At 40.5% G+C, this 13,250-nt stretch overlaps 1 protein-coding gene across 1 annotated transcript in view; it reads left to right on the plus strand.

Moving 5' to 3' along the window:
* The window catches only part of LOC124805745 (protein inscuteable homolog), a 153,218-nt gene that overhangs the window by 88,298 nt on the left and 51,670 nt on the right, over positions 1-13,250 (plus strand). The window contains exons 4-5 of the mRNA XM_047266313.1: positions 8,226-8,462; positions 11,188-11,440. Of these exons, the coding sequence (XP_047122269.1) occupies positions 8,226-8,462; positions 11,188-11,440 (490 nt within the window). The remainder of the gene's footprint in view (positions 1-8,225; positions 8,463-11,187; positions 11,441-13,250) is intronic.

Genomic DNA, 13,250 nt, shown 5'->3' on the forward strand with positions numbered 1-13,250 from the left:
ATAATCATGAATTTTTTTTGAACAGCGTTAACTTCTAATTAATGCTATTGTACCAAAGCATCATTTACAGTTTATTTTACATTGTTTCTACTATTGTAAACACAAGCGACCAAGTACTGTTCCAAATGTTCAGTAGGAAGATTGTCTCTTCAATCACTCAAAACATTTTTATTAGCAAAAAAGGACCGTTCTACATCAACTGAGGTAACTGGACAGTATTCTACGTTGGCACTTATTCTTAATAAAACTATCAATTTGGCACAAAGGTTCAAAGCCTGTGTTATTGTTTAAAACATTTTCAAACTTTTCTTTAAGTTTTCTTGGAAATAGCTCCGGCAATGAAGAGTTCATTAGAATAATTTTATTCATTAACTGAATAGGGGCAGATGTGGACTCTGACCACAATCTATTGGTTATGAACTGTAGATTAAAACTGAAGAAACTGCAAAAAGGTGGGAATTTAAGGAGATGGGATCGGGATAAACTGAAAGAAGCAGGTTGTGCAGAGTTTCAGGGAGAGCATAAGGGAACAATTGACAGAATGGGGGAAGGTTGGTTGGTTGTTTCAGGGAAGGAGACCAGACAGCGAGGTCATCGGTCTCATCGGATTAGGGAAGGACGGGGAAGGAAGTCGGCCGTGCCCTTTGAAAGGAACCATCCCGGCATTTGCCTGGAGCGATTTAGGGAAATCATGGAAAACCTAAATCAGGATGGCCTGACGCGGGATTGAACCGTCGTCCTCCTGAATGCGAGTCCACTGTCTAACCACTGCACAGACTGGGGGAAGGAAATACAGTAGAAGAAGAATGGGTAGCTTTGAGGGATGAAATAGTGAAGGCAGGAGAGGATCAAAAAGGTAAAAAGACGAAGGCTAGTAGAAACCCTTGGGTAACAGAAGAAATATTGAATTTAATTAATGAAAGGAGAAAGCATAAAAATGCAAAGGAGAAAATATAAAAATGCAGTAAATGAAGCAGCCAAAAAGGAATACAAACGTCTCAAAAATGAGATCGGCAGAAAGTTCAAAATGGCTAAGCAGGGATGGCTAGAGGACAAATGTAAGGATGTAGAGGCTTATCTCAGTAGGGGTAAGATAGATACTGCCTACAGGAAAATTAGAGAGACCTTTGGAGAGAAGAGAACCACTTGTATGAATATCAAGAGTTCAGATGGAAACCAAGTTCTAAGCAAAGAAGGGAAAGCAGAAAGATGGAAGGAGTGTATAGAGGGTCTATACAGGGGAGATATACTTGAGGACAATATTATGGAAATGGAAGAGAATGTAGATGAAGATGCAATGGGAGATATAATACTGCGTGAAGAGCTTGACAGAGCACTGAAAGACCTGAGTCGAAACAAGGCCCCAGGAGTAGACAACATTCCATTAGAACTACTAGCAGCCTTGGGAGAGCCAGTCCTGACGAAACTCTACCATTTGGTGAGCAAGATGTATGAGACAGGTGAAATACCCTCAGACTTCAAGAAGAAGAATAATTCCAATCCCAAAGAAAGTAGGTGTTGACAGATGTGAAAATTACCGAACTATTAGTTTAATAAGTCACAGCTGCAAAATACTGATGCGAATTCTTTACAGACGAATGGAAAAACTGGTAGAAACTGACCTCGGGGAAGATCAGTTTGGATTCCGTAGAAATATTGGAACACGTGAGGCAATAATGACCCTACAACTTATCTTAGAAGATAGATTAAGGAAAGGCAAACCTATGTTTCTAGCATTTGTAGACTTAGAGAAAGCTTTTGACAATGTTGACTGGATTACTCTTTCAAATTCTGAAGGTGGCAGGGGTAAAATACAGGGAGCGAAAGGCTATTTACAATTTGTACAGAAACCAGATGGCAGTTATAAGAGTCGAGGGGCATGAAAGGGAAGCAGTGATTGGGAAGGGAGTGAGACAGGGTTGCAGCCTATCCCCAATGTTATTCAATCTGTATATTGAGCAAGCAGTAAAGGAAACAAAAGAAAAGTTCAGAGTAGGTATTAAAATCCATGGAGAAGAAATAAAAACTTTGAGGTTTGCCGATGACATTGTAATTCTGTCAGAGACAGCAAAGGACCTGGTAGAGTAGTTGAACGGAATGGACAGTGTCTTGAAAGGAGGGTAGAAGATGAACATCAACAAAAGCAAAACAAGGATAATGGAATGTAGTCGAATTAAGTCAGGTGATGCTGAGGGAATTAGATTAGGAAATGAGATGCTTAAAGTAGTAAAGGAGTTTTGCTGTTTGGGGAGCAAAATAACTGATGATGTCGAAATAGAGAGGATATAAAATGTAGACTGGCAGTGGCAAGGAAATCGTTTCTGAAGAAGAGAAATTTGTTAACATCGAGTATAGATTTAAATGTGAGGAAGTCGTTTCTGAAAGTATTTGTATGGAGTGTGGCCATGTATGGAAGTGAAACGTGGGCGATAAATAGTTTAGACAAGAAGAGAATAGAAGCTTCTGAATTGTGGTGCTACAGAAGAATGCTGAAGATTAGATGGGTAGATCACATAACTAATGAGGAGGTAGTGAATAGAATTGGGGAGAAGAGGAGCTTGTGGCACAACTTGACTAGAAGAAGGGATCGGTCGGTAGGACATGTTCTGAGGCATCGAGGGATCACCAATTTAGTATTGGAGAGCAGCGTGGAGGGTAAAAATCGTAGGGGGAGACCAAGAGATGAATACACTAAGCAGATTCAGAAGGATGTAGGCTGCAGTAGGTACTGGGAGATGAAGCAGCTTGCACAGGATAGAGTAGCATGGAGGGCTGCATCAAACCAGTCTCAGGACTGAAGACCACCACAACAACAACTGAATAGGCTCATTCAACACCAAACCTTGAGTTTGAAGCCTTTTAATACTTGCAGGTATATGGGAAAAGTGAGTGCTAATCGCAGCAATGTCTTTGCTTCCTTGCACTGTCAAACTGCCAAAGCGTCTGCACTAACAAAGTTGTTTAACACCTCCAATGGCCATGAAATGTTCATTGTAGAACAACACAGCATCGACCCACATACCCCAATGAGTTACCACTGGTTCAGGAGGCAAAGGCACATTTGCTAGTTTCTCTTTGTAGGTCTTGATGTGAACAGGAGCCTTTAGAAACACTTTCTTTGTGGGTGAAATCAGTTTATTCAAATTCACAAATTTGGAATGAGCTCCTTCAGCTAGGCGATGTACTCCATGAGCAAAACACATCACATGAATCAAATTGGGGTAAAATACTCTGAGGCCTTTTCCTGCTTTGATTGTATAGGGAGCAGCATCTGAAATACACACACAGCCTTTCATCTGCAGAAGATTCTGGAAATATTTTTCTAATACACTCATTCACAAATCTGATGTTGGTAGAATGATTTATTTTTTCGAGTTATTTGTAGGCCGCTGAATAGGAAGAAGTAGGCTCCTCTTTTAAAGCACCAACAATTAAATTTGCAATGTAACAGCCACAAGTGTCTGTGGTTTCGTCAGCTGAAATCCGGATAATGCTCTCCTTGAGTTCATTGCATATTTCTTCCAGAACATTTACGAAAACTGTCGGTATGTTATTTTTACGCAATGTTGATTCATCTGATAAATTCTGATTTAAGTAATATTTGCACAGGAAACCTTTGAGGATAGGATTTGTAAGTTTGTGAAGAGGAATATTGCTTGCAATAAATGCTTCACATAGGTCCATGTTAAACTGACTTTTTTGGTTATTTGTGGACAAATCCCTGCTACTGCAAACTTGCTGTTGTCAGAAGTTGTTGTTGTGGTACTTTCTTCTGCATTCCTGCAATATGAAGACTTGTCTTGTCTTGCTGGTCTATTTGAAACTTATTTTTGCACGGAATGTTTTTCTCGCAAACTCAATAATATAAAACAGTTCCGTCATATGTAAATGTTCCAGGGTGGTCAGCTATCCACGAAATGACGTTTTCTTTTTTGGGCGGCATGGCGCAGGACGTGTTACGCGGTACACATTGTAAATACGTTTGACTGTGTAGAAGTAGATAGAAAGCTAAACTGAAGCAATGGACGTGCAACTAAAAGCTTGTGTAGTTTAATTTAATTGTTGCTGATACATATGGTATGACAGTGACAGTGGAGGGGCCCAGGGGTAGGTGCGCAGGAGCATTGACTCTGTCTGCCTGTTCCTGTTCCTCTTTTGTAATGATTTTGCTAGGCAGTGGCCTCTCGGTTAGCAATTGCATACAATTCTACGTCGTGGTCAATCTTTGAGACATCAAATCTAGATTGAGCTAGAAACTGCCCATCTAAATTTTTAAAATATTATAAACATAGAGTGAAAATATGCATCGTCACTAGTTTTTAGCATAAAATATGCAATGACTGGTGAAAAGGAGCCAAATATGCAAAAGTATATTCAACATGCAAATGCATATAATTTGGTCTCTAATAATAAGCAAACTTATCTAGAAAAAACCTGGAGCTCATTGACTAATGTAGGATACGGAAGACCCATAATGGCAGAGACATTCTGTTGAAGGGGTTTGATGCCAGCACTAGATACCTCACCCTCAAGATAAACAATGGAAGGCTGAAAGAAGCAGCACTTTTCCAAATTGCTTTTTAATCCAGCAGCCTGTAACACCAAAAAGAGCATATATAAGTTCCTGAGATGTTCAGCAGTGGTGCAGCTGGAGGCCACAGTGTCATCAAGATAGTTGGCACAGCCAGGCACAGACCAGGTGAGTTGTTCGAGAAACCGTTGAAAAAATGCCAGGGCACTGGCCACACCAAATGGTAACCAGAAGCATTGATATAAGCCAAAAGGCGTGCTAATGGCCAAGAGCTGTTGAGAGTCCATATCAATGGGAAGCTGCAAATACGCATCAGAGTGGTTGTTCTTGGAAAAATACTGACCACCAGCGAGCTTAGCAAAAAGTTCATCAGAGTGCAGCAAGGGATATGTGTAAATGAAAGACTGAGCATTGACAGAAACTCTGAAATTGCTGCAAATGTGTAACCATCCTGATGGCTTCTTAACAATGACTAAGGGGACAGGCTATTTGCTGGATACATTCGGTTGGACAGCCCTGGAGGCAGTGAGGCAATTGATCTCCGCCCTGACTTGGTCACGGAGTGCCATTGGAGCTTGTTAAGCCTGAAAGAAATTGAGTCAGGCCAAAAGTTTCATGGTAATTTGGGCTTTGAAATTATTGGTACAATCCTAACTCACAGGAAACAGGGCAGAAAATTCAGAGCATAAAGAGATGAGTTGTGTTTAAGACACTTTATCAGAGACTTCATTGGAAATAGTTAACCGGAAAAGGTTAAAGGCATCCAAATCAAACAAATTTTCAGTGTGTGCATTTTTCACCACTAGAAAAGGCAGTTGATGAACCACAGATTTGTGTGTGACTGGGGCCAAGAAACTACATAAAATCAGAATGCTTCGTTTATTGTAGGTGACTAATGTACTTGACACTGTTGCTGAAGGGGGAGAACCCAAGTCCATGTATGTTTGCTGGCTGAGTAATGACACGGCAGCACCAGTGTCACCTTGCATGTGTAAAACCTTCTGATAAACCTTGACATCAATAAAAAGCTTATTGGATGCAACAGAGATTGCTGATACACAATTGCATCCATGTTAGTATGCACCATAGGCTTTTGAATTTTGCATTACAAACAGGAGCACTGTCATTGCACTGGTGGCAAATGGCCCACTGCATAGGACTATCTGACCTATCAAGAGTGACAAAACACGACATTCAAGAGGGAAGCGTTGAGCTGTTGGGTTGTTATTCATTACCGGGCTTGTACTTTAAATGCAGCTGTGGCTGCCGTACTGAGGTAGGCCAGCTGCTATGATGTTTTGCTCGCACACAGACTGCTGCCACCGTATCATTCCCCTGCGAACCATCCCGAAAATGGTGGGGGAAGCAGGTTGAACTTCTACAACCTCACACCACAATTCAATTTGAGTACCCACAGCCCTAAAAAACTCAAATGATCGTGCAATAGTCAGAATGTTGGAGAGGGTGGGGTTTTCACATTGAAGGGCTCGCTCACAAACCTCGTGATCAGTGGCCATCCGAATGATTGCACCACAAACTATTTGGTTGGCATACGACTCCTTATGTACATCATTTCTTGCGAGACCAATAGGGCTCAACTCGAGGAGCAGTGACGTGCGTCTGTTTACATTAGTATTTCGAAGGGAGGTCACACTTGTTCTCAAAAGAGAGTGAAGACAGATCCTGTGTGGCGGCCACTTGGCAAAGGAGTTGATACGTGCAAGGTGATAACCAAGACAAAAATAGAAAGAACGGCATAAGGTAACATCAGTAAAACCAAATGCATGAAAATGCTACCACAACCATTTTTCATAGGCTTCCCATTTTTCGACAGACTCATTATAAGCCGAAAACAGCCGGAGATAAACGACCATGGTAGCGGCAGGTGACATAGGTTGAGACAGATTCCAAACTGGCCAAAACGGAGGCAAGTGTTCATAATACCTGGATTTGATTGCGCTGTGCTGTGGCAAACACATCCTGCTGTTGACTGAGGTGCTGCAACATCTCAGTAAGTACCCCTTGCTGATCAACCAGCTGGCATAAAAACTAATCAGCAGTACCGTCAAACATTGTAGACACAACAGAGGACCAACCAGAGACTTAAAACCACACAGAGAACAATCCCACACTTGTCGTCACGTATGTTATAACTTCGACAAACAACACAACGGAGAATGTTAGTACAACTTTATTAGACTGTGGCATGTACAGCAATAGCTATAATGTACACTGAACACAATAAGATAGGGCAAATGTGTGCAATCAGTAGTGTGGCAGGGTTTAAGTAGGCAGTCATCTGTGGCAGGCTCTGTCGGAAGTTCACAATATTGCTCTTTTGCAGTGTACTCTCACAGATGACAACACACTGCTAATGCATGCAACTTTCAAGTGTGTTTGCATTATTTCAAATGCAGGTACAATATTCTTCAAATTTTGCAGTTTTGTCACCCTTCTGCTTTATATTTATAATGAGGAGCTTTGCAAATGAATTTTACTTTTCACATTCTAATAATGCATAAAATTGTGAAAAGCTCCAGATTTTTGAACAATGTTTTGCATTGATTTACATTTAAAGAAAATTCATTTCAGTGCATGCTCCGATACAAAGTGATGTCCAAGTTGGGTTAAACTTCAAGGCTGTGACTAAGCCATTCTGTGAATGTTTGGGATAGTGGTGCTGACAGATATAAATTCTGAGTGATCCATAAGCATGAACTGTGTGTAAAAGTTAAATATCCACTGTTGAAGCCATATTTGATTCTCAGTGTTACTCTTTTGAAGTCATTGACGTACAAATCATTGTCAATGTTGTTCCTCCTTGGAGAGTTGTGCACCTGATTCCATCCTGCACTTTTCACAAACTAAAATACTGAACCTATTTTTAATATTACTGAAGTTTGATCACAGCATTAAAAATTGCTGCACCTGTGTGTAGAGCACAAAGTTTTGACACATGGCAATGTAAACATAAATTATAACTTGTGAAAACCCTCCCTGTTAGAGACTATAAAATTGACTTAGATTTACCTCTATCTTGGTGAACACCATAACTGCAATAATATTTTACAGAAGAGGAAAATTTTACTCCTAAATTTTGCTTCAGCAGTTTGATTAGTTTGTGGCTGCAGCCCAAGAAGTTATCCAATTATCATACAATGTTGAATTACTGGAGCACCAGATATTCACAGTACAGCACAGTAATTGTTACCAACTTATTTCAGTTTACTTTACTGTTGTAGAGTCATTGAATTGTTTGGGCTGAATGATATGCTGAGTTTCTTATAAGCAGATTCTTATAAATTTGAAAGAAAAATAATTTAAAGGTTAATTTGTGAGTAGGCTGGAAGGAGCCGAAGTGAACATTTTCTTACACATTGTTAATTTATATTGCATGGCAAGGCTCAGGTTACATTACAGCTCCATGTCAGAAATTATTGCTCCTGGACACCTGTTTATTCAAATTGAAGAGTATAGGGTACAAATGACAGAATGAAATTCAGTAATGTTTCCCTTATCTTTCTATCTCTACTGCACATCTTGTATAATATCAATCCAATGCTGGTAATGGCATACTTTCATGATGTATCCCCCCCACCCCATCTCCCAACCCTCCTTGTACTGCAGTTTTTTGGGAATATCTGATAACCACTTAGCCACAAGTGAGTCTTTATTATGTAATTTTTCTTTCCAGAAGTCAATCTCTAGAAGAAAATGCAGAACCACATAAAAATTTGGCTGTTCACTGTTGGCTGAAAGATTTAGCTGGTATATATGAACCAGAGTGCACAACAACACTGCAGAGCAAGTCATTATCAGCAGAAATCACAAAAAAAGTGGAAAATATGGCAGAACTTCTTTCACATGCTAAATTTCGCCACTTACAGCAACAAACAACACTTATTTCTACAGAGCTTTCAAAGTTCAGAAGGTGAGTTCTGAGACGAAAATATAAATGTTAGAATTAAATTTGAGCACATCTTGATATTGGTGTCCTGTAGTAAAAAACCAATTTTCATTCTTTTACTTAAGAGATTAAATGTTACAGTATTCTTCTTGAAGTACTATAGTTTTTGAGGAGTACATTGTGGCCTAGCTTTTGACAAAAAATCTGTCTACTCAAAACCTTAAGTGAGCAAAGGTTCAGTTCATTAGGACCTGTAGATTGGAGAGCCTTAATTTCTAAGGCGGTTAGTGCTCATATGAAACTAGCCTTAAGCAAAGCTTTTCAGTGTTCCAAATAAGAGGTGCGACACAGAACTTTCCAGAGATTTTTTTTTTTATAATTTTTGGTCATTGATACACAGTGATCAAAAGTATCCAGACACTCCCAAGAACATGGTTTTTCATATTAGGTGCATTGTGCGGCCATCTACTGCCAGGTACTCCATATCAGTGACCTCAGTAGTCATTTGACATCGTGAGAGAGCAGAATTGGGTGTTCCGCAGAACTCACGGACTTCGAACGTAGTCAGGTGATTGGGTGTCACTTGTCATATGTCTGTATCCGTGATTTACACACTTTTATACATCCCTAGGTCCACTGTTACCAATGTGGTAGTGAAGTGGAAACATGAAGGGACACATGCAGCACAGAAGCGTACAGGCTTACCTTGTCTGTTGACTGACAGAGACCGATGACGTTGAAGAGGGTCATAATGTGTAATGGGCAGACATCTATCCAGACCATCACACAGGAATTCCAAACTGCATCACGGCGCACTGCAGGTACTATGACAGCTAGGTGGGAGCTGTGAAAACTTGGATTTCTTGGTCGAGTTGCTGCTCATAAGCCACACATCACGCCAGTAAATGCCAAACGACGCCTCGCTTGGTGTAAGGATCGTAAACATTGGATGATTGAACAGTGGAAAAACATTATGTGGAGTGATGAATCATGGTACACAATGTAGCGATCTGATGGCAGGGTGTGGGTATGGCGAATGCCCAGTGAACGTCATCTGCCAGCGTGTGTAGTGCCAACAGTAAAACTCGAAGGCGGTAGTGTTATGGTGTGGTCGTGTTTTTCATGTGGGGGGGTGGGGGGGGGGGGAGGCGCTTGCACCCCTTGTCATTTTCCGTGGCACTATCACAGCACAGGCCTACATTGATGTTTTAGGCACCTTCTTGCTTTCCACTGTTGAAGAGCAATTGGGGATGGCGATTGCATCTTTCAACATGACCAAGCACCTGTTCATAATGCATGGCCTGTGGCGGAGTGGTTACAGGACAATAACATCCCTGTAATGGACTGTCCTACACAGAGTCCTGACCTGAATCCTATAGAACACCTTTGGGATGTTTTGGAAATCCAGCTTCGTGCCAGGCTTCACCGATCGACATTGATACTTCTCCTCAGTGCAGCACTCCATGAAGAATGGGCTGCCATTCCCCAAGAAACCTTCCATTACATGATTGAAAGTATGCCTGCAAGAGTGGAAGCTCTCATCGAGGCTAAGGGTGGGCCAACACCATACAGAATTCCAACATTGCCATTGCCGATGGAGGACACCATGAACTTGTAAGTCACTTTCAGCCAGGTGTGCGGATACTTTTGATCACATAGTGTATATAATTGCATACCATACTGGTACTTGCTCGCCAGTGGAAAGAATTACAGTAATTGGCTGCAAGCACTCGGGCCCTATAGGATATATGTGAAGGATGGTCTTTTAGACGGGTGTCAAAAATATGAAATTTTTACATCAAGGTTGGAGCTTTGGCTCCAAGGAGGCCCAACAGTTTTTTAGACTCAACGTGTTGTAAGAAAGCTTTTCGAATTTAATATTTAAATTTTATCTTATGCTGTTTTAGACAGACATCATAAATTTAAAATAATGTGCAATGATAATTCAAAGCAATGGGACTTCTTTATCTGTACAGTCATTTTTCCCTATTGTGTCTTCAGGATTCACCATCCAAATCAATACACCATATTTGCTGAAGAGCTTCATGCCATCTTGAAGGCATCAGAACAAATAAGGCATCTTCAGAATAAAATGTTAATCGTGTGTTCCAATTCCATTACTACTCCATTGGTATTGCAACGAATGCACTGAGCAAAGAAAATGAAACGAAACATATTGGACACCCTTATCCTTCTTCAATAGGAAGAAAAATATCTTTCATTCTGCTGGGTACCAGTGCATGTGGAATTCTCGAGAAAACAAGCAAGGAGACAAACAGTCTGTCAGAGTTCACTATTCTCAAACTGACATCCTACACACACACACACACACACACACACACACACACACACACACACACAGAGAGAGAGAGAGAGAGAGAGAGAGAGAGAGAGAGAGAGAGAGAGAGAGAGGAATTTCCACTGTTGTTAAACTGTGATGGTCATTATTTAAATGTTGGTGCATTACATGTTTTGTACCTTAAAGCACATGTTCACTTGCATTCCTCAGTTTGTTAAATATAATGTTTTTATCATTCAGTGTTTCATGAGAGACATACAAACATTGATGAATGCCATCTTCTTCAAATAAGAACATAGATCTCAGCTCTCTTCCATGTGGAACTGCTTCTGTGCATTCCCATTCTCAACACACATTGAAGAAGTCTAAACTGTTTCACACTGAGAATGCTAAATTTTTTGTATTTCATCATATAATCACTTACACAAACTAATGATTTTGAATGTTCAGGCAGCTGGATTATGGTGGTCTGGAGCATGTAGGACCATTAGCGCAGAGCCTGTCTGGACACATCTTGGAATTCTGCCAGGAGGTATCCCCCACTGATACCAACGTGGAGCAGCAACTGGAATCAGCATGTGACAGGTTAAGAAGTGTAGCTGCTGCATCACAGCTAGATGCTGACCAGATTGCCGAAAAGACAATGGAACTGGAACATCATCTAAGTGCTTTGCTTGATCATACATTGAAGCAGCACATACTGGTAAGCAGCATTTGAAGAAAATATGATAAACTGTGTTTAGAAAAACATAGAGAACATCCAGTTAATTACTACAGCTTATGATTCATTGACATTATATTGCTATTACCCCCCCCCCCCCCCCCCCCTCTCTCTCTCTCTCTATCTCTCTCTCTCTCTCTCTCTCTCTCTCTCTCTCTCTCTATTTCTGATTTGATAGAGTGATGGACAAGTAGCTATCAGTGCAAGTAGCAAATTGAAGATTGCAAATACGACTTAAGTATCTGAGAAATGCAAAACATAGCAGGTCAGTGAATACTGTCTGCACTTCAAACAAAACCACATGTGAGGAAAAGTTTTGGAAAAAAATATGTTTAATGTATCAATGAACTGATCCGAAAAGCATGTTCAGCTTCTCTCACCCAGTAGCCATCTTAGATTGTTAGCAGATGACCTGTCATTTACTGTCTTGTAAAGTCATCAGATGACCAAAATGAATTGCAAAAAGATTTAGGTCAGATGTCTGTATGGTGTGAAAAGTGGCAATTGACCCCGAATAAAGGAAAGTGTGAAGTTATTCACATGAATACTAAAAGAAATCCTCTAAATTTTGATTACGTGGTAAGTCTCACCAATCTGAAGGCTGTAAATTCAACTAAATACTAAGGGATTACAAGTACAAATATCCTAAATTGGAACGATCTCATAGATAATGTTGTGGGTAGAGCCAACCAAAGACAGTGATTCATTGGCAGAACACTTGGAAGGTGCAACAGATCTACTAAAGAGACAGCTTACACCAACTTGTCTGCCCTATTTTGTAGTATTGCTGTGTGGTGCGGGATCCACATCAGATGGGACAGACGGATGACATCGAAAAAGTACAAAGGAGGACAGCTCGTTTTGTATTATTGCGAAGTAGGGGAGATAGTGCCACAGACATGATATGTAAATTGGAGTGGCAATCATCAAAACAAAGGCATTTTTCGTTGCGATGGGGTCTTCTTATGAAATTTCAATCGCCAGTTTTCTCCTCCGATTGCGAAAACATTCTGTTAGCAGCCACCTTAATAGGGAGAAGTGATCGTCACAATAAAATAAGAGAAATCAGGGCTCGCACGGAAAAATTTAAGTGCTTGTTTTTTCTGTGTGCCGTTCGAGAGTGGAACGGTAGAGAGACAGCACGAAGGTGGTTCATTGAACCCTCTGCCGGGCACTTTATTGTGAATAGCAGAGTAATCACATAGATGTAGGAATAACAAACCAGTAGTTCCAGTTGCAAAATGGTTTGTTCATATGGACAGTTTCAATTAGCAGTTAATAAAATCATTTGTTCATAGATCATGTTCCATCAATAAAGTGATTAGTGCTAATCTGTCCACATGATAGTTCCGGGAATTCGTTTGTAAGTGTACACCTATGCATATCAGGAGAAAAGAGAGAGCCACTGTTGTCCCCTCATCAGGCGTTAGGTGAAATATTCTAATGAGATCACCTGGGTGTGGGGGAGGGGGGAGGAATGACACTCCAGCAGTGGCCTTCTCCATACTAACATGCAATTTCCTCTCTTTTTTTTGCTGTGTTAATTTTATCTCTATTTTTAGATATCTATTTCATCTTTATCCTATCTTATGTAAGTGACAGATAATAACAAAAAGTAATAGATTACAAATTTTGGGAACCCCTAAACCTTTTCGCTGGCTATATTAATCTTCAGCAAGTGCATGAAGATCCCGGGACTGAAAATTCCACAGTTATTATCATCAAGATTATTTGTAATCCACCCCTCCATCCTTTCCTTCCCACCTCTCATCACCAAGTGAGGCAGCACAGT

Source organism: Schistocerca piceifrons, chromosome 7, assembly GCF_021461385.2.
Source record: "Schistocerca piceifrons isolate TAMUIC-IGC-003096 chromosome 7, iqSchPice1.1, whole genome shotgun sequence".
NCBI lineage: Eukaryota > Metazoa > Arthropoda > Insecta > Orthoptera > Acrididae > Schistocerca > Schistocerca piceifrons.